Source organism: Chanodichthys erythropterus, chromosome 18 (assembly GCF_024489055.1).
Source record: "Chanodichthys erythropterus isolate Z2021 chromosome 18, ASM2448905v1, whole genome shotgun sequence".
Lineage (NCBI taxonomy): Eukaryota > Metazoa > Chordata > Actinopteri > Cypriniformes > Xenocyprididae > Chanodichthys > Chanodichthys erythropterus.
In genome coordinates this window covers 13,276,470-13,299,282 of record NC_090238.1, presented here as the reverse complement: position 1 = coordinate 13,299,282, position 22,813 = coordinate 13,276,470, and the positions used below count along the sequence as shown (strand labels likewise).

At 40.6% G+C, this 22,813-nt stretch overlaps 1 protein-coding gene across 4 annotated transcripts in view; it reads left to right on the top strand.

Annotated features, from left to right (window-relative positions):
• The first annotated feature begins 9,415 nt into the window (after positions 1 to 9,415).
• ston2 (stonin 2) overlaps positions 9,416 to 22,813 on the top strand; it is a 33,337-nt gene continuing 19,939 nt past the window's right edge. For 2 of the 4 annotated variants that reach the window (XM_067367248.1, XM_067367246.1), the window contains exons 1-3: positions 9,416 to 9,475; positions 20,070 to 20,242; positions 20,991 to 21,140. In XM_067367248.1, coding sequence (XP_067223349.1) covers positions 20,164 to 20,242; positions 20,991 to 21,140 — 229 coding nt within the window. In that variant the 5' untranslated portion in view covers positions 9,416 to 9,475; positions 20,070 to 20,163. Of the gene's footprint in view, positions 9,476 to 13,092; positions 14,564 to 20,069; positions 20,243 to 20,990; positions 21,141 to 22,813 lie in introns of those variants that run through there. The other 2 variants (XM_067367247.1, XM_067367249.1) reach the window with 2 other exon arrangements.

The following is a 22,813-nucleotide window of genomic DNA, read 5'->3' as shown; positions in this document are numbered from 1 at the left end:
TGTTTATCTCGTCTGGTGTTCCAGCCTCTGTTCTGAGTGGATGTTTATCTGTCTGGTGATCAGCGCTGGATTGCGTTTGACGATCAGCCCATTGTAGTCCCTGTGCCGCCAAAGAACCAGCTGTACCACAGTCTTCCGACCACTCACGTTGTTCACTTTTTCTGGTGCATTTCCTTAATAAAGGAGTTTTGTCACTTGCAATTGAATCTCGAGTTTTCAGTCCTGACATAACAATCCGACCACAATGGATTCAGCAAGTGGTGAGTGGAGAGACTTCTTTGTTAGTAACAATACTCGTTTGGATCAACAGGATGAACAGATCTTGGCTACGGGTCGTGCGGTACAAGCTTTGGTGGCACAGGTGTCGGAGGTTACTGCCCAGCTCCAGCAACTTAGATCGAACATCAGCGGAGCGCCCACTGTGCCCACCCCGCCGTCTGTTCCCCCCTCCGCAGCACAGCCGGATCATCGCGCAGAGCCCCGTCTTCCACCTCCTGCCCAATATGCTGGTGAGCCACATTTATGCCGAGCTTTTGTGACGAAGTGCTCGTTGTTTTTCACTCTTCAACCCACGTCGTTGGTCCAAGGTGGCGTTAATGATCACGTTGCTGTCGGGACGCGCTGCACTCTGGGGAACAGCGGTGTGGGAGAGTCAATCATCATGCTGCGTCTCCTTCCAGTCTTTCACAGAGGAGTTAAAAAGGGTGTTTGATCGATCCGTTTCGGGACGTGAAGCGGCTCGTAAACTGACGGAGTTGCAACAAGGTGATCGTTCAGTTACTGACTATTCCATTGATTTTCGCACCCTAGCGGCAGAGACAGGATGGAACGAGGAGGCACAGTGGGACCACTTCCTGCATGGGTTGGCTGACCGTGTCCAACGGGAGATCGTCGGGTTGGATTTACCCACAACTCTGGATGGACTGATCGAATTAGCCATTAGAGTGGATAGCCGTCTGCAACGTCGTAATCAACAAAGGCGTTCATGTTCCCTCCCGGAGCGGGAGTTCGCCGGCGACACGGTCAGCCCCGTTTTAGATCACGAACCCATGCAGGTGGGCAGAACCCGGCTGACCAGGGAGGAGAGAGAGCGTCGACGGACTAATGGATTGTGTCTCTACTGTGGAGCAAGTGGACATGTCGTTTCCAACTGTCCGGTAAAAGCCAGAGCCCGTCAGTAGACTTGAGGCTATTGACGGGTGGAGTTTCTTTTGAGAAATCCTCTTCAGCGACTCTCCTCCCGGTCAGACTACAATGGGCCAACGTTTTCCATAACTGCCAGGCCTTGGTGGACTCAGGAGCGGAGGGCAGTTTTATTGACGTTTCGCTGGCGGGTCAGCTGGGTATTCCGGTGGTTCCGTTACCTCAGCCTATCACCGTGCAAGCACTCAGTGGACAGGTTATGCCCTCACTCATCCAGAGCACCGTTTCCATAAGACTCATCACTTCGGGTAATCATACGGAGGAGATTAAACTGTTTTTAATCAGTTCCCCTCTGGCTCCTGTGGTGTTGGGTCACCCCTGGCTGTCACGTCACAACCCTCACATTGACTGGCAACTGAACACTGTTCGTGCGTGGAGCAGTTTTTGTCATGCGTGTTGTTTGGTGTCTGCCTGTTCGTCTGTGTTGTGTTCTGTGTTGCAGGAGGAATCCATGGACCTGTCTAACGTGCCCAAGGAGTACCTGAACCTGAAGGAAGTGTTCAGTAAGTCTCGAGCTGCCTCTCTTCCTCCACATCGTCCCTATGACTGTGCCATAGACTTATTGCCAGGTACGTCTCCGCCTAAGGGCAGGTTATACTCTCTTTCCGTTCCGGAGAGGGAGGCCATGGAGAAATATATTTCTGATTCTTTAGCAGCCAAGATCATCCGCCCTTCCTCATCTCCGGCGGGCGCGGGGTTTTTCTTCGTGGGTAAGAAGGATGGTTCCCTGCGGCCTTGCATTGACTATCGGGGGTTGAATAACATCACGGCAAAGAATACGTATCCTTTGCCGCTGATGTCTTCAGCTTTCGAGCGGTTGCAGGGAGCTTCCTTTTTTACTAAGTTGGACCTCCGCACCGCCTATCATTTGGTTCGCATCAGGGAGGGGGATGAATGGAAGACCGCTTTTAATACCCCCAGGGGGCACTTTGAATACTTGGTTATGCCTTTTGGGCTTTCCAACGCTCCCGCGGTCTTCCAAGCACTCATCAATGACGTGCTGAGAGACATGGTTGATCAGTTCATTTATGTTTACCTGGATGACATATTGATTTTTTTTCTTCGTCTCTCCAGGAACACATTCAGCATGTCAGACGAGTGCTTCAGAGGCTTCTAGAGAATGGGCTTTTTGTCAAGGCGGAGAAATGCGTTTTTCATGCACAGTCAGTTCCGTTCTTGGGGTTCATCGTGTCGTCCGAGGGAGTGCGTATGGATCCCGACAAGATTCAGGCTGTGGTGGATTGGCCAACTCCAGACTCCCGTAAGGCCCTACAGAGGTTTCTGGGTTTTGCCAATTTTTACCGGCGTTTTATTCGCAATTACAGCCAGCTGGCCGCTCCTTTGACTGCCTTGACCTCCACCAAGCTGACGTTCAGGTGGTCTAGTGCAGCCGAGGCTGCATTTTCCAACCTAAAAAGCCGCTTTGTTTCGGCTCCCATTTTGGTGACCCCTGATCCCTCTCGTCAGTTTGTGGTGGAGGTCGACGCGTCAGAGGTTGGGGCTGGAGCGGTTCTCTCCCAGCGTTCTTCTGCGGATGGTAAGATGCACCCTTGCGCTTTTTTTTTTCCCATCGTTTGACTCCCACCAAACGCAACTACGATATTGGTAACAGAGAGCTGTTGGCAGTTAAGTTGGCCTTGGAACAGTGGCGTCATTGGTTAGAGGGGTCGGGGGTACCTTTTATCGTCTGGACCGATCACAAGAACCTAGAGTACATTAGATCTGCTAAACGCTTGAACTCTAGGCAGGCTCGGTGGGCTCTTTTTTTCGGTCGTTTTGATTTTTCCATCTCGTACCGCCCGGGCTCCAAAAACACCAAGCCCGATGCCTTGTCTCGTATTTTTGATCGTTCCGAACGTCCGTCTCCCGATTCCATCGTACCGGAGAGACTGGTCATCTCTGCGGTCATTTGGGAGATCGAATCGAAGGTCCGCAGTGCCTTACAAGGGGTAACGCCTCCGTCCGGTTGTCCACCGAGTCGTTTATTTGTGCCTGAGAACTTGTGGTCCGATGTTATCCGTTGGGGTCATTGTTCCAGGGTCGCTTGTCATCCAGGGGTCAATCGTACCGCTTATTTGGTTAAGCAACGATTCTGGTGGCCTTCGATGGCTCAAGATATTCGTGGTTTTGTTTTGGCCTGTTCAGTTTGCGCTGTTGGTAAGACTTCCAATCGACCTCCAGCAGGGTTCCTTCAGCCGTTGTCAGTTCCTTCGAGACCCTGGTCCCATATTGCGTTAGATTTCGTTACTGCCCTCCCTTCCTCCCAGGGCAACACGGTGGTTTTAACCGTGGTGGACCGGTTCTCGAAGGCGGCTCATTTTATTCCCCTGCCCAAATTACCTTCTGCCAGGGAGACAGCGGTTGCTGTCATTGATCATGTCTTTCGCATTCATGGCCTCCCGAAGGACGTGGTTTCTGACAGGGGTCCCCAATTCGTGTCCAAATTTTGGAGAGAGTTTTGTCGCTTACTGGGGGCGAATGTTAGTCTTTCCTCGGGTTACCATCCTCAGAGCAACGGTCAAACTGAGAGGGCCAACCAAGATTTGGAATGAGTGTTGCGATGTTTGGTCTCTCAGAATCCTTCCTCCTGGAGCCAACAGCTCTCCTGGGTTGAGTACGCGCATAACTCGTTACCTGTATCGTCCACGGGCCTAACTCCGTTTGAAGGTAGTTTAGGATACCAGCCACCTCTTTTTCCGAGTTTGGAATCCGAAGTCGCGGTCCCCTCCGCTCACGCTTTTGTCCAGAGGTGTTCTCGCACTTGGAGGAAGGCTAGAACGGCTCTCCTCCAGGTGCGGGAGTGCACTAAGGCTCAGGCCGATCGCCACCGGTCTAAGCCTCCCGAATACGTCGTTGGTCAAAAGGTGTGGCTTTCTACCCAGAACATTCCTCTTCGCACCGTTTGTAATAAGCTTGCTCCTAAATTCATTGGCCCGTTTGCTGTCACTAAGATCCTTAGTCCAGTGGCAGTTCGCCTCAAACTTCCTCCGGCGTACAGGAGAATTCATCCGGTATTTCATGTGTCCAAAATTAAGCCTGTTTTTCGTTCATTTAATCCGCCTGCCCCGGTTCCCCCCCCGCCACGTCTCGTAGATGGGGAACCTGTCTATTCGGTTAAACGTATTCTGGACTCAAGGCGGAGGGGACGCGGATTTCAATACTTGGTGGACTGGGAAGGTTACGGTCCGGAGGAGAGAAGTTGGGTGCCTGCGAGAGACATATTGGATCACTCTCTTATCGATGAATTCAATCGACAGGTAACGGTCCACGGGAACGCCAGGAGGCGTTCCTAGGGAGAGGGGTACTGTCACGGTTCGCAGGTCTGTGGATTCCGTTCTGTTGTTATTGTGTGTGTGTGTGTGTGTGGTTGTGTGTGTCTTGACTGTCACGTGTGGTTGCTGGGCAACTCACGAGCGCTGATCGGTGATCAGCGGCAGCTGTTGCTTGTCAGCACTGCTATTTAATGTCTCTGTGTTTGTTCGTTCATTGTCGGATTGTTCTGTGTGCTCACGCTGTGTTCCTTTCAGTTCTGCCTTTCGTTTCCTGGGTTCCTGCCGCTGTTCTGAGTGGATGTTTATCTCGTCTGGAGTTTCGCCGCTGTTCAGAGTGGATGTTTATCTGTCTGGTGATCAGCGCTGGATTGCGTTTGACGATCAGCCCATTGTAGTCCCTGTGCCACCAAAGAACCAGCTGTACCACAGTCTTCCGACCACTCACGTTGTTCACTTTTTCTGGTGCATTTCCTTAATAAAGGAGTTTTGTCACTTGCAATTGAATCTCGAGTTTTCAGTCCTGACAATATAAGTCTGCAATAATGAACTGTTCTCTACAGCCTTGTAATTAATTGTATTTTTCAAAAATATCTTCAAAAATTATAGTACAAAAAATGCTAAAATTTGATATAGAGTCATTTTTATTGTTATAATAATACATTTTATAATGTGAACCATTGATTAATTATCTAGCCATCTAGTGGCTGCATTTAAAAAATCATGTTATTTTAATTTTAATTTAATTAAGTGTTTGCTTTCCAGTAGATGGCAGCAATCGTCCACTAAACCCAGGCACATTTTTCATGTCTATCACTATGAAAGAAATTGAGAAATGTAGATCTTTATTAAAGTCGATTTAACAAAAAATGTTGCTATTTTATATAAATGTATATACTTAATTTATTACAAATTGAGGAAAATAAATAAAACAAAATATCATAAATCCCCCAAAATTGCACAGCTTTACAGTAAAATATTAAAGTATTACGTTTGTTTAAAAAAAGTTACAGTATGTTTCAAAATCACTAATGAGTGGTTATGTAAGCTAGTTGGACAGAAAAATGAATATTGTTGGCCATATTGTAACTATTATTACAATATGAGTAATAGCTGCTTTATCTTTTGTGTGTTTCCCCTCTTCCTTTTTATTTGTTTACGTTAATTAAATCGGCCTCCGGTGGCTTAGACCGTTTGCCTTACCATAATTTAGTGTTGATTTAGAACTTGTCCCGCTCCCCCTACAGACGTCACCTCATCCCTTCTTCTCGTATACTTTAGAGTGAGTTGTCTTCTCCTGCGTACACTCCGAGTCCCTCCCGACCAGGTTAATCTACCCATAGAGTGACATGATATCATTGATGTTACGTAAAAATGAGCGGTAAAAACCCGATCACGCATTCGTTAGTTTGTTTTATTCTTGCACCTGTGCCTCGTGTCGCCCCTGGCAAGATGCCGCCCTGGGCCATTGGCCATGTCGTCCAGGCCTAAATCCGTCACTGACTGGTTTTAAGGAAAAGGTTAGGCTACTCAGCTTAGTACATTTGGCCGCATCGACAGTTTCTAGAGCATCCATATTTCAACCCAGTGCCATGACAACACCGGCCCTCACAGCCAAGTAATCAGACCGGCCCACCGGGAATTCTCCCGGTGCTCCCGATTAGCCAATCCGAGCATGGGCCAGGGAAGACTGAACGAACCGGTTCAGAGTGCCTAGTGTGAGTACACCCTGAGATTCTTCTGTTTATTTCTGTTTGTAGATTAAAGACTCTTTGAATTGGATTCTTTTGTCATTTGTGTTGGATTGCAACCCCCAACCGCAGAATAACCGACCCTCTATGTGTAAAAATATGGATTTACCAGCTGTTTGCCTGCTCTGCATGGAGCAGGAGCATCGTACCTCAAGGACCACACGAGATACTTTTTAGCGTGCCTTACCACTTTCCCCAACCTATGTATGTTTTTCGGACTAGATTAAATACGCGGTTTAAGGCACGCCTGCCCGGTGATGGTCCTCAAGGGACATTTGCCGCCTATGTAGTGTGGATACTGGTGCATTGTGGATCTGTATTCACCATTTGCCCAACTGTGGAGGACATCACCAGCCCTACTCCAGAAATAGAGTACAGCCAGACTTCAGCCACACCCCTGTGGACCAAGAGCCTGACCCCATCACAGACGCAGAGCCCGAGCGTGCAGCGATGACAATGCCAGAGTCAAGCCAGCTATATTGTTCTGTAAGGAGGGTATTTTGGTGGAGTATAAGGGCATGGGATGGATCCCTGCCCATACTTCAAAAACTGATGGTGAGCTGTGCCAGTTCCCCACAAAATGTATTCAGGATTTGGAAGAGGATTATCCCTGAAGTCTCCTGTCGCCACTGGTCTTACCCAGCTCCAAGTCTCTTTGTTCTTCAATGATCCAACCCAGCCTCTCTCTCCCAACTACTCTACCAAAGACACACCTCCGCTGGCTCCCTCCAGTCCCTTGGCTCCTCTGCTACTGGCTTTGCCCTGCAACTCACATCCTCCTCTGGTCTTCCGGTCTCCAGCTCCGCCTTGGCAAGTGGATCCCCTGGCTCTGCCTCCAGGCGCCTGAGCCCATCACTCCACCTCAGCTTGTCAACCAGTCACCTCCACCTTGGCTCCTACCTCGGCTCCACCTGGGGTCGACATCCTTACAGCTTCACTGGTCTCCCTCATCCCTCCGGCTCCACCTGGGGTCGTCATCCTTACAGCTTCACTGGTCTCCCTCATCCCTCCAGCTCCGCCTTGGTCAGACGTTGCTCTGCCTGTGCCATGGAGTTCTGTGCCTTCAACTGCGCTTCATCCCTTTGCCTCTTCAGCTCAATCGGGCTCCACCTTCCCCCCGGCTCCACCTTATTCCTCAGTCCCACCTGCTCTGCCTCAGTCCTCAGACGGTCATATCATCCTCTGTCCCTCGTCCTCCTCCTAAGCCCCCTCCCTCATCAGTTGGACTTGTTACTGCGGGAGGACGCATCTTCTGTAAGGGGGACTAATGTCACACTTGTTAAGTAATATTAGTTCATTTGTGTTTTAGTTTGGTTTTGGTCTGTTCCTGTTTTCCTGTTTTGTTCAGTTGATGGTTATCACCGATGTTAAACATAGTTTGCATGTATGTTCTCCTGAGATTCTCCTGTGTATTTCTGTTTGTGGATTAAAGACTATTTAGATTTAATTCCTTCGTCATTCATGTTGGATTGCAACCACTAACCATGGCAGAATTAACTGACCCTCTAATGGGTAAATATATATATATATATACTATTTTATTATCATTAATTGTGTGTATTACTATACTATATTTCTATATTATTTCTTAAATGTAACATACTTAAATGAAAACTGAAAACACCATTAATCACCATCCTATGCAATGAAAGAGAGCACCTCTGTATTCTCTGAAGACAAACTTCTTTGTCAATACAGTTGTAAATGACATCAGGAAGATGTATGAGTACAGGAATGAAGTGATGACTATTTTACGGGAGGGCAGATGCCCGCTGTCCCTGGCAACAGTGAGAGACTGCACGAGCGTCACTAGTAGTTATGCAACACGCTAACACAGACAGCTGAGAGTGAGAGAGACTGAGCGCTTTCATTAAGGACTCTGAGAGCTCGGCAGGGGTCTCTGCCATTTCACGTACAGAGCGCCAGAAATCACCCCGCTGCTATTGCTAAAAATAAAGCTTTCCTTTCACTGACGGATCTGGTGACTTAAAAGTTGTTTTGTGTTTACTTTTTACCTTCTTATTCTCTTCCCTCTAAGGGTTCCTGAGAAAAGGTCCCTGGCTTTTTCAAAGCATGACAGGTTGATAGACAGGAATGGGTTCAAAGAGCCTGTAACCTTATACACAACTGTCTGAGGTCTTAGTGATCATACAGGCAGATACCTGTGGATTGGAAACAAAGAACCATATAGCCGGTTTTATATGATATTGATATTTATATGATATTGAGAGTCGTTCCTCTGACAGAAAAGTAAAATATGGGGGATTTTTGAAGATATGCATCAGGCCTTGGTGTATTGTTTTCATTTAGTGAATGCTTTTCATATTTAATTATTTCCAATAAGTAAATTTGCAATCAGTTCATTAATATGAAAAACAAACAACAACAACATCATCAACAACAACAACAACATATATGTGGCTCTTAGACACTTGATCTAAAGTTAAATTTAATGGCAGGCGTTATAAGAACTTTGGTGCCCCCTGTAGGAAATATGTATGTTTTACATTCAAATACATAATTCCAATTCCTCACACACTTTATTCAGAAATGTTAAAAAGTCATGCATCTTAACTCATATAGTATTTTATTGTTTTATGATTCCTTGCTAGGAATCCAAAACACACATACACAACAATACAGGAATTTGCATCCAACAGATGGCGTACACGAGTGAAAGCAATTTATAAATTAGATGTTAAATACAATAATGTAAATGTAAACCCATGACATGACCGTTTTATATATTTAAAATAAAGAAACCATGGAGTAAACACAAAATGCTCAATTTAACTGCCTTTTGTACATGTAACTTCATGTAATTTTTTTTAGAACACACAGCTCTCACTTTAACTATAATAATATAATATAATATAATATAATATAATATAATATAATATAATATAATATAATATAATATAATATAATATAATATAATATAATATAATATAATATGATAACTTTTATTTACACGCAATTCTTAATCCATGTGATGCGTTTAAGGGCAACCAGAGCCAGAGCCATGAGCAATGGCAATGAGGGCAACTTTCTTCGACACTCAACCTGATTTGCACTTGATTGGACAGTTGAAGCAGCGCTACTTTTACTCTCCAATCATCTGACATTAAGGTGGGGCATCGAACAGCGCTGCTTCAACTGTCCAATCAGCTGTGATTAAGGTGGGGCATTAGCGCTGATTCACCGGGAGCGAGAGAGAGCTACAATCTGCTTAGACTCAACAACACGATATCGGTATGTAAATATTCCCATGCACTTGTTTTTGTCTTGTCGCTGAGTTATATACAATACTGTCGACGTAATATGCTTAAGAATCTTGAATTATTTTCAGAGATATATATATTCAGGGATAAGTATTTAAGTTACATAAGTTACCATGAAACTACATGTCTCACTGTGTTGCAACAGGTTGTTGTAAGCGCGTGTGCTTTGTTTACATTGGTAGCAGGATATGTGTAATACGTGGCAAAAAGTTATTAAATGTCAGAACACACAAATGGAAGATGTTTTTATGTGAAGTAGATGTCGTAAGGAGACATTTGTAGTTGTTTTTGTGCCATTGTTACGTGTTGAAGCATGTCTTGATTCATTTGATAACATATCACAGCAGATTGTTGTTTGGTGATCGGCACTGATTAAGATAATAATCGAAAGAAACGATCATATTTGAATATACTGTTTTCGGACACGAGCATTTATTATTCTATAATGCTTTGTCCAGCTAAAATTATTATAATAAGTCCCAATACTTATTTTTTGTTCCACTCTCTAAAGTCTGCTACAATTTAATTTAATCGCATGAATTTGTCTATCGTTGTAACGTCTTATTTTACATATGTATGATGCCATTTTTGCATATTTAGAATTTCTGAAAGGGTTCATCAGTGATTTTGAAGATCCTGCTGTCACCAGTTTTACCATGTTAACCACAGTTTCAATAAAATAAATAAATTTGCTCAGTATGGGAACTTCTTGAAATTAGATAATTTCAGCATGTTTTTAGAATTTCGTGATAAAATTCACTTTTTTCTTTTCATAATGACAATATTAAAATCAGAATTATACTTGTGTTTTTTTAGTATCAGTAATCAGGCTGTCTTAAAAGTTCAGTTTTAATGGGAAAAATGCTGCATTGCATGTAGTTTTGTCCAATCAAATGCTTTCTAAAGTGAAGTTTCTAAAATGTCCCTTCTCTAAAAAAACACTTGCCTAATACCATCTAATTTAAAAGGAGACAATGCCTTTGATATGTCCCACCCTTAGTTTCTATAGGAAATCCATCAAGAGAAGAAGGAAAATGGTTCTTGTCAAGTAGGTCTTTAATGACAGTGGTGGATAATACTTAAGTTGCCATAATAATTTTGTAACGGCAATAGCTAGTAACTGTGGTTACCATAGTGAATGTTTGTAAGAGGTGTTCAGTTCCTCAGGGAATGGTGAAATTGAAACTGCTGTGAAAATCACGCGGAGGTTGTGGTGCCAATGTTTTTGTTGTTTTGTATAGGAATGTGAATAACATAGCATGTCAGCAACATTTTTTTTTTGCAGAGTCATTGCTAGAACTGGGCTTGTTCGGTTTGCTTTTGTCTATGTAGAAACACACACAAATATTCATATCCTTGTTGGGATTTACCAGACTATGAAGCACCACTCTATTTAGGCATCTAAAATCTATTCATAGACTAATCCTAAATAAATATGGCCTTTCAAATATGAATCAATACATAATGGATTGACCCTGTAGGAACCTTTGTCAGGTTTTGACATTGACATTTTAAAAACCTCTGTGAACATACTCATGGTCAAGGTTTGCATGTGGCAATAATGTGTACCTGCCTACATTAACTCAATTATCCTTACTCTCACTAGGTGAAAAGTAATGGTGTAGTTAGTTGTCAGCATATACTATTCATCTTCATACACGGGCTACATTACCGCATGACAAATGGCATGGCTATCCAGTCTATATCCTATCTATTCATTAGCTGCATTTATAGGTCCCAGGTGGTGGATTGACCTTTTTACCTATACATGGATTCAGTTACTTATATTTGTTTTTACTCATTCTACTTGTTTTGGAACTGGTGGCAGTGTCTTTGAAGACTGAGCGCAGCAGGATTTTCTGGTAGAGCGTCTGGAGATTATGGTGTTATTCATGTGAGCTTCGCTGCTCTGTAAACAGTTTCTCTGCGAACTTGGCATGAAGCTGAGAGCTTTTGGTTGGCAGGGGGGTGTAGACGCTTTTTTATTAAAACCGAACCACTCTTTGTTGTCTTTTGGTGCATTGCTGAGTTTTTGTGAGACAGCAAGCCCACTCCATGAGATCAAGCTGTAGGGAATCGCAGAGTTTCTCTTGCTAGGCACAGTAGGGGACATTGCAGGAGTTAAAGGATTAGTTCACTTTCAAATGAAAATTACCCCAAGCTTTACTCACCCTCAAGCCATCCTAGGTATATATGACTTTCTTCTTTCTGATGAACACAAACGGAGTTAATAAATATCCTGACGCATCCGAGCTTTCTAATGGCAGTGAGCGAGGATCAATGAGTATGAGCTGAAGAAAGTGTCTCCATCCATCATAAACGTATTCCACACGGCTCCAGGGGGTTAATAAAGCGTTTCTGAAGCGAAGCGATGAGTTTGTGTAAAAAAAATTCCATATTTAAAAAGTTATGAAGTAAAATATATAGCTTCCGCCAGACCGCCTTCTGTACTGAAGTTACGGAGAAAGTGTAAAACTGGCGTCGTGTCAGTTACACCTTTTCCGTTAGTTGAATAGAGAAGATGTAGATCATAGTTTTTGAATTGCAAGAGTTTTACACTTTCTTTGTACGTTGAATACGGAAGGCGGACTGGCAGAAGCTTTACTCAATAACTTGTTAAATAAAGATTTTTTTTTATATACAAATGCTTCACTTCGCTTCAGAAGGGCTTTATTATCCCCCTGGAGCTGTGTGTTTATGGGTGAGTAAAGCTTGGGCTAATTTTCATTTGAAAGTGAACTTATCTTTTAAGGTGGCTGAACTGGCTCTGCTCTGGCCCCTTTAAACCTGCTAGAACAATTAATGTCAGTGGTCGGTGAGGTGGGACAATATCCTTACCAGATATGTTTCAAAACAATGACAGCATAATCTGGCTAGCCTCATGCAAAACAAAACTAGACTCTTGGTCTCTTCAATTATAATCAAGCTGTCTGGAAGCAAACACCTATTTTTGTCACGTTGCAATACTACTCCAGCCAATTTGTTTTCCCATTATTCTGTATTGTTTTAAATTTTTATTATTTACATATTTCATACTGTATGTCTGATTGGTTGCTATGAAATTTATTTGTCATATTTTGATTGCTACACTATAAACCCGGTGTTATATGATGATTATTTTTTATGCTATTATAGTATTTATTAATATTTTTAATCAGCTCAGTTTTTATTTTAATTTTCGTTCAAGTTGTAGTAATTTTATGTGCTTTTTTATTTTTATTAGTTTTTGTCTTTAAAATGTTTCATTGTTAGTCATTTTAGTTAAACTTAAAGGGTTAGTTCACCCAAAAGTGAAATTTCCGTCATTCATTTCTCACCCTCAAGCCCTTTGTTCATCTTTGGAACGGAAATTAAGTTATTTTTCATGAAATCGGAGGGTTTCTGAAGCACACATAAGCAGGTCCAGAAAGGTAGTAAAGACATCTTTAAAATAGTCTACGTGACTATAGCGTTGCACTGCGTTTGCTACGTCAACAGCGTAGGAGACTGACAGGGAAGAGAAAAAACTGTTGATTAAAGTCGTTATTTTTGTTTTGTTTTTGTGCACAAAAAGTATATATACTTCATAACATTAAGGTTGAACCACTGTAGTCACATGGACTATTTTAACGATATCTAATGCCTTTCTGGACCTCAAAAGGTGCAATGATGTTGCTACCTATGTGTGGTTCAGAAACCCTTAGATTTCATCAAAAATATCTTCATTTGTTTTCTGAAGATGAACAAAGGTCTTACTGGTTTGGGACGACATGAGAGTGAGTACTTAATGACAGAAATTTAATTTTGGGTGAACTAACCCTTTAAACTTACTTAATTTAAGTTGGTTGCCAAGACAAGATTTTTAAGATTTGCAACATTGAAGTTAGCTTTTTTTTTCTTTCTGTGAATGTGTGCGGCTGTGCGCACTTCCAATTCTTTAGAAGCTATAGTAAATAACTATAGCTTCTAAACTAGTGCTGTAAATAGTAAAATAATTTGCACTACAAACCAGTGTGTTATGATTAAAAAATATATATATTATAACAAATAACAGTTTGCAATATCAAGCAGCATAACGAACAGTTTTTGTACAGCTAAAATAACAGGAAGTTGATGAGACCGGAAGCCTCGATGATGAAATGAAGTTACAATAGTCATGCCCACTCTTACATTAAGAAAAAGGTGAATAGGAAGCTGAACTGAGACCTGTTGGCTCCTATGATGAGATGCACCTGATACTTGTGCTCTACACTACTGTCACATACAATATGTAGACCGTGACCATCATGCGTTTTGAGGTCCAGATGTGGCTTGACATAGCAGCACCACCACAAAGATAATAACTGTTTATTCCTGTATTTCTAGACACTTTAGACACTTTGTTTTTCCAGTTTGGTTTGTTTGTCTTTACTCCTATCCACATGGACTGCATGAGGCAAACTCACTGACAGCAGGAAATTATGCACTGTCTAAAAGCACAGTCTGAATGATGATGTCATGCTTGATCATGAGCTCGCGGATGGTCGTGCGAGTGAAAGATTTAACACAGTGAGAGAGTTTTGCAGACCAGCTCTGCCAAACGTCCTAATTGTGTACATATCTTGAGGACGCCTGCATGAACCACTGACATAACTGACAGACTGCCAAAGCACAAGCCTGTTGGAGTCTGAGAAGTGGATGGAAGTTTTGTAAGATTTTGCAGCTGTAAACAGTGGTGTTGCTTTGAAATTTTGAACTAAAATTTTGAACTAAAAAGAGCTTAAAATGTTCACAATAATTTAAAGGTGCCCTAGAACTTTTTTTAAAAGATGTAATATAAGTCTGAGGTGTCCCCTGAATGTGTCTGTGAAGTTTCAGCTCAAAATACCCCATAGATTTTTTTTTAATTCATTTTTTTAACTGCCTATTTTGGGGCATAATTAGAAATTAGCCGATTCAGGGTGTGTGGCCCTTTAAATCTGGTGCTCCACGCCCCAAGAGCTCGCGCTTGCCTTAAACAACATAAAAAAAGTTCAAACAGATAATATAACCCTCAGAATGGATCTTTACAAAGTGTTCGTCATGCAGCATGTCTAATCACGTAAGTACAGTGTTTATTTTGATGTTTACATTGATTCTGAATGAGTTTGAGGCTATATGCTCCGTGGCTAACGCCTAATGCTACACTGTTGGAGAGATTTATAAAGAATGAAGTTGTGTTTATGAATTATACAGACTGCAAGTGTTTAAAAATGAAAATAGCGACAGCTCTTGTCTCCGTGAATACAGTAAGAAACAATGGAAACTTTAACCACATTTAACAGTACATTAGCAACATGCTAATGAAACATTTAGAAAGACAATTTACAAATATCACTAAAAATATCATGTTATCATGGATCATGTCAGTTATTATTGCTCCATCTGCAATTTTTCGCTATTGTCCTTGCTTGCTTACCTAGTCTGATGATTCACCTGTGCACATCCAGACGTTACTGCCCTTGTCTAATGCCTTTCATAATGTTGGGAACATGGGCTTGCATATGCAAATATTGGGGGCGTACACCCCGACTGTTATGTTGACATTTGCCTGTTCTTCTGAGGTCTTTTAAACAAATGAGATTTATATAAGAAGGAGGAAACAATGGAGTTTGAGACTCACTGTATGTCATTTCCATGTACTGAACTCTTGTTATTCAACTATGCCGAGGTAAATTCAATTTTTGAATCTAGGGCACCTTTAAAATCTAGTCAGTTCTAGTTTCAATTACAGCTTTAAATATGTCTCTATGACCCTATTAATAAGCAATTATTATATATTGCATTTGTTGAAAATATAAAAAAGGTTGCAAATTTGAGGCTTTGACATCTAGAAGTGACAGCAGTAAACAAAAGTCTTGGTGTAAGTGTTTCTGACTGCAAAACAGAAAACAACATGCCCCGACAGGGCACTTCTATACAGGATGGAGGCTGTGTGAAGCCACAGGAAGGACTACTGTTAAATGTCTGACAACTGAAAACTATTTATAACACAAAAAGCTACTACAGCCCCACTGGCTTCTTAGATGCAATGTCATAGGAGACATTAAAGCAGTGTGTTGTAAATATAATCAAAGTTTCAAGTGTCAAGGATCACTGCATTCTAATGTATCATTAGTGTTCACGAGGATCCGGGTGACAGATGCACCACCTAAAAACCACCAGTACCTTTCAAAGGTCACAAACGAGGAAAGGCACAGTGACAAAAGCTGAAAGACCATTGTGATCATGATTTTTTCACATCAGAGGGCCTATTTTCCCTCTTTTAAATCAAGACCTTGCAGGAAACAGACTTTAATAGAGGAACCACACTTGGACGTGCTGAACAATTTAGTAAATTGGGGCCAATTCCGTAACATGTTTTCGCGTTGGTGACAGAGCATTTGCATTCACAATTCAGCTACATGCTACCCTTCCTCAGCCCCCTTTTTGAAACCAAACAAAGCAAGCACCTCCCTCCAGCTACTGAATTCATTCAACATTTCACAACACCCATGTTTACTAAAAACAACAGCCGTCGTTTACTGATTGGGATGCTGTCTATCAGCCCTGCTGTATATCCTCAGCCATTTCCTGTCCAGTCATGTAACTATTTAAAAGTACTATTGTTACTTAATATATTTGCGTCAAGTAATAAAATAAAACCAGGGCTAAAAAATAAATAGGGCTTTCAGGTCCTAAACAAAACAAAGCCAAACCACTTTTGAGACACCACAACTTGTAAAATGGCCTGAAAACTAACAATAAAAACCACAAAACTCTAATTATGAATTAATTTTTATGAAATGAATGCTAAACAGTAACCATTTTTGGAACTATTTTTTTACACTATTTAGTTACACTTTTTTAAAATAAATAAATAAAGTACTAGGGCTGTCAAGCGAATACAATTTTTAATCTAATTAAAGCTGCAGTCCGTAACGTTTTTTTGGTTAAAAATTATCCAAAATCAATTTTTGAGCAAGTACATAACCAGCCAGTGTTCAAAACTATCTCATTATCTTAGCTCGATTCACAACGGTAAGCTTGTGATAATGTTTTATAATAAGAGCGGCATGATGGATTTCCACGGGAAATTTGAGCATGCAGCAGTTCCTCTGTGCGTCATTACGTCACGTCCGTAAACAGAAAGGAAGGAGTCCAGGCTAATCGGTTTTATCACGTGAGGACGCAGCTGGTAGCGGATCATTTATAGCCTTTTCTCACAGCAGCTGAAATAATTAAACTTATCATTTTGATGGTGGATTGTAATCCAGAAAGATCCAAATGACAATCATCAGGAGAACTGGAGAACCACCCGTAGTCAAAAAACAAAAGACTTTGGACTGTGGAGTGGCTACAGAAATGGAATTCTACAGGTAACACTAATACACACTAAATACACAGTCACGCAATGCTGATGTTGTTAACAATAACAATTTGAGAACAAAGTATAACCGTAATAATAATTTGCACGGTTTGGCATGATCCGAGCTAAGCGATCGTTAGATTTAATCATCATTGGCAGTGTGATTTATTGTAGGCCTAATGCTTTTTTCCTCAGTTGGTCAGAACAAAAGTGACAGACGTGTTACTTACTTGTTCAGATGATATTTTCCAGTGAAAATTATTATATTGGTCATACTTTCAAGACGTAGTATCTGTGATTCTGAAGTACAGTATCCACACTGGTACGGTGACTGACAGCAAGCATTAGATTCATCCGCGCTGACAAGCTGTGACAACGCACAACGCACGTGACTGCAATTGCAGGTTTCAAACAGTGATGGCGACAAAGAGGAAAAACTGCGGACTGCAGCTTTAATTATATGCCGATTAATTAATCGTACATCAATTTTGGCTGAGAAATTACCCCCAAAAGATCATTTAAAGTCATTAATGTGTTAAATAAGAAAAGCATAAATAGATATTACATAAAGTAGGCTAGTTTTAGAAATAAATATTTTATTTGATTCAATGTAGAATTTTTTACAAATAAACTTTTAGGCTACAATGGCCATATTTTGTTTTTGTTTTTTTCTGAAGCTGCATCTGAATTGGTATTTAGATATATTTACAGACCAAAACAGTTTGGTTACCGACATTCTTTAAAATATCTTCTTTTATGTTCCACAATAGAAAGAAAGTCGTACAGGTTTGAAACGATATGAGGGTGAGTAAATGCAAATAAACAGAATTAAATTTTTGGGGCAAACTGTCCCTAAAATATGAAATGTTGAAATGATTTTTTTAAATGAAATGATACTCTAAATAAGAAACTAAAACTGCCAGTAGGTGGCAGTAAATGTCTAAATGAGTAAAAGTCATTCAGTCATTCTTTTCGTTCAAACAGCTGATTCATTCAGGAATCATGCTGCGTGGATAGATGACATTAATTATGACATTAAGTATGACATTAAAGTATCGCAAGAGTGTTTCAGAAGCATACGGAGCTGTCTGCTCTCTAATTGCTTACGCAGTACTTTGATGTCAAACTGCTTACCACTGAGTTATGCTTACCACAGGCCCAAATCCCAAAATCCCATTATAATACCAGGCGGCAAATTTGTCTTCTGGGTTCTGACGTCACACCTGCACCACTGTATTGCACTTATTCATGCAAAATTGCTTAACTATATCGTATCATTATAGGCATATATATGTATAGATGCCTATATATACAAAAACTCATAGGTGTGTTTTTTTGCTCTGATATATTGAATTTTAGGGGCATTCTAACTACATAGGTTGTAAGGTGAACTGCAAAGGTCTGGGCAGTTGGGTTAAATTAAATTATTAATTTAATGCATTAAATTATTTTAACGCATAAAATAAAAAAACTACCCCGTAGGAAAAAACAGAACATGGCACGACAAGATAGGGAGTACGACATGACAGCAACACAGTGATAGTTGACAACAAACTGGCAAGGACAGAGCACACATAACTAGAAGAGCAAACAAGGAGGGTAACGAGGGAGAGAAGGTGGGGCAACTGAACCAATAATTAGGTAACACAGAGGACGGGGTTAAAGACGATAGACAGGAGAGCACATGGCACATAGAAATAAACATGACAAGTCATATGCTCACACCAAACATGACAGATACGAAAGCAATCACAAGATGTGCACAAACAAAACATGACATGAACATGCAGCCAATGAGAGCACTCATCACACAAGACATGATGAAAGCACGTGGCCAGTGAAAAAACACGAGCCGCGTGTTACCCCAAACACAACACACATGCAGCGTCAGCCCGAGCGAACTCAAAACCACACTCTCACACAACAAGACAAGCGCACGGAGAATGAGCGAATGCTCTTCCTGTGCTCTCACAACAGAAGACAAACACACAGAGCAAGAATGTCTGAAGTTGTAGCATATTTAAAGCACTATTTAAATAAAATTGACTTAAAAGGAGTCTTGATGAGCAATTGAGCAGTAGGGATGGGCAATATATTGAACTTTTACAATATATTTTGTTGAATATTTAAAATCACACAATATTGTGATTTAAATGTACTTTTTTTTCAGACTATTTTGTGCCCATTCATTGTGTCACAACTTGCATGAAAGCATTAGGACATACATTTAATAACGTCTTATTTAACATCATTTTTAACATCAATTAGTAAAGATATTTAAGTTTTTTATTAATTTCAAATCAGTTAAAAAAAAAAAAAAGAAAAGGAAAAAAAAGAGCCGTTTGTCCGTGGAAGTTTCCATGTGAATTTTAGGCGCATAGTGTACCTTCTATGTTTTAGTAAAAATACATGTAGATAAAGATTATTATTTACTATACTTTACAGTTTGTTGCATATATATATATATACTATTGTGCCTGAATGATATAAAGTTTGGTTAGTAAGATTTTTCTTTTTCTTATTTGAAAAAGAAAGAAATGAAAGGTGCTCTAAGCGATCCTGGGTGGAGTAACTTCCTGTTGACGTTCGAAGTGTTGTCAAACAAAAAAGAGGCTAGCTAGACCCTCCCTCCTCCTCCTCCTCCCCCTCCCCTCCGTGCTTCCTGAAACAGTCATGAACGCGCATTTAAAATCATTCTTGTCAGTTATTGGCTGGAGCATGTTTATTATGTTTCGTGGTCCAGGCTGCACCAGTTTGTTTTTATTGCCATTTTCGGAGCTTGTGGCGACTACAGAGACCGCGTTTTTTTTACAGTGTGTTCAGGGGACAGGCAGCTAGCGGATAGTGAGGAGATGTTTGCTGTATGTGACAAAAAATGTTTGGCCTAAAAATACGTGACATCACTTTCAACACAATCAACACATACAATTGGTCAAAAGTGACAGTAAAATATTTGCTTCAAAAGTTTCTGTTTCTTTTGAACTTTTTATTAATCAAAGAATCCTGACAAACCGTTTTTTTTTTTTTTTTAAAACATTGACAAAAATAAGAAATGTTTCTTGAACACCAAATCCGCATATTAGGAAGGATCACGTGAAATTTATACTATATTTTTTTGTGAAAAATGTTTGCTACAACAATAACTGGAAATACCTTCATATTGAAATAGATTAAATCCCTAATGAATAGCTAATGTGTTTCTTTTCTTTTTGTCCTTAAGCCTTAGTAGGTGGACATGGCATCAAAGATTTGGGGGGAGTGAGGTGAAGTTACAAGGTACAAGCAGCTGAAGATACAGGACAGAACAGCTCCCCATGGCTGCTACAGCCAGTAGCAGAACTGGAACACCAAGACCGGGGTGGGTCGCTTTTACAGATGAGGAGTCACAGGCAGGTCAGTACAAACATTGTCTTTACTCAGAGTCACAAGATATTTTGTGGGTTCAATTCTCCGGTAACAAACTGCTAATAAAAGGTATACCTTGAAAACTCTGCTGATGAAAGGCTGCACAATTAATAAATGTAAATGTAAGTACCTATATGACCAGTCAATAATAGACCTTCATCAGAGATCTTTACAATGTTAGGTACTGTATAAAGGTACTAGGTCATGTAATTGTCAAAACTAATAACTTTTAAAACTTTTAAATGGAATTTTTGTCTATTGAAAGTGTTTTTGAAAGATGTTTTGTCAGCTGAACAATTGGCATGTTGTTAAACTGCAGTACAAATCAGTTGTACTTCTTTCCCTCATAGCCTTGTTTTCATTCCTGTGAAAAATTAATTATGGCACAGCCATAATTATATGTCAATTTTTCACAGTTGGAAATCCTTGACCGACGTTGGATAGCTTAGAAAGGCTCTAGATGAAGTTTTTATACCTGATTGAAAGATAGTGTAAGGAATTATAAAGACATGTAACCTTTTTGCTGATTGGGTATCAGTTTGTTTTACTGTGAGTTTGCGTTCAGACCTTTCTGTGAGATTCCTGTGTCCTGAGGTCATTGCTCCATAGTGATTACTGCGGGAACGGTCCAGAGCTCTTGCACCCTGCTAGATTTAACATTCAGCTGTGACCTTTCTTCTGAGAAGAGGCTGTATTTCACTTACTGTGTTTTTGTGTTTCTTCTTCTGTTCTGAAGATGAGGACCACCTCCAGCCTATGCTGGACTCCTCTTCTTGGGCAGAAGTACCATGTGTGCCTGGCCACAAAACAGAACAGACAGATTCCTGGGTTCAGTTTGATGAGAAACCATGGTCACCCTCTCCTCCTCCCTCAACACAGGTAAAAGGTATGAGAACTTCTTAAATATGTTTTATTTTTTAATTATTATTGCATAAAAGGTGGAATCTTACTTTGGGATTCACATGCTATACTCCCAACGGGATGGTCAGGGTTCAGTACAGTTCAATAAAATCTATCATCCTTCAGTTTGTTAAAAAAAAAATGACTGAGAATACAAGAAAACAGGGAAATGCAATTCACACAGTTTCGAAAGGGGTCAAATTGTAAGGAAACAAGATCTTCTGAGAAAAGAGTTCTGTTAGGTTAAGGACTTTTGTTTCAAAACAAACTTCCTCATCAGCACCCACCACCCCCAATTTTTTTTTTTTTGTATTATAAGTTTTCAAATTAAAAATAAATACAATTTTTTTATTGAAGAGTTCATAAAGTGCATGAATGAGCTTCACATTTCTGCTTTTCTCTTTCATAACAATAGTCATAATATTTTCACAAAGAGACTCAAAATAAACTCAAAATAATGGGTGACAGATGCTTCCTCAACAAATGAGTACTTACTCATGTGACTTATGATATTGACAATTCCTCTGGAGCAACCTGGGTTTATACCTTGCTTGAGGGCACAATGGCAACCTTTCAGTACCAGCCTTGAGTTTCTAACAATTACTCCACACCCAATTCAACATGGATTTCCCAATGTTTCCAGTTTTCCTGAGAAATGTTATTATACTGATTTCTGTAAATGACTTGACTTAGTCGGGTTAGGCTGTGAGGACTGTGTCACTTCCTTTAGGCCTGAGGATCGGTCTGGTCTTGCCTGTCTCTCTCTTTATCTCTGTCTGTCTCTTTTTTGCACACATTGACTCACCCACCCCCACTCTTGTCAAACCCAGCAGCTTTGCCAGCAACTCTTTCCCAGGAAATCTCCTATGAGAGGCTGAGTGTAGCAACACACAAATGGCCAAACCCTTCAAACCCTAATTGAAGCCATAAGCAGAGTTTTCATCTCAGCTGTTGTTGCTTTTGCATGAAATCTGCCGTAGGATGAAGTCCAGGGTGCAGCCAGTCTATCATTCTTTCAAAATATGATCACTAAGAGATCAAGCCTGGGTTTGTTAAAATACTGCTTATTTACTTCGATTACAGGGGCTGTCTAACATATGATTTCAGGTTTGGTGCCTTTATTTTCATGTGTGGTCTTGAGGAAGGTTTAGCAGCCAGGAAGCCAATGTCAGATGTTGGGTTTATCCAACTACGTCTTAAATTGTTTATATTCAAATGCATCCAGATTCATATCATTTTAGATTGAATGAATACTATTTTATAATTTATGGAAATGTTAAATAAAGCTTTCTTTATTGCTAATACAGCAGGAAACCTCATGTTGCCATAGTTATATATTGCGAACGTAATGTGATTTATTGACTAAAAATCATCAGAGCACATTTGGATCCATCTGAAGTGGTGATTGTGGTGATATCAGAGGTTTGGGAACCCTCAGGAAAAAGGAGTGTTAGGTGGAGTAATCCCACATGCACACTTGTTTTCTTTTCTCATAGACTGAGAATATTAATCAAATCTTTAAAACTATTCCTTTAAAAACATTGAGATTTCACTTATCACTGGCAACATGGATATATGAAAATACAGAGATTTTTAATAGTGGTTTGAATTCTTTGAATTTGGTCAGAAAACTAGTTCGAGTGAAATTGTATATGTAAA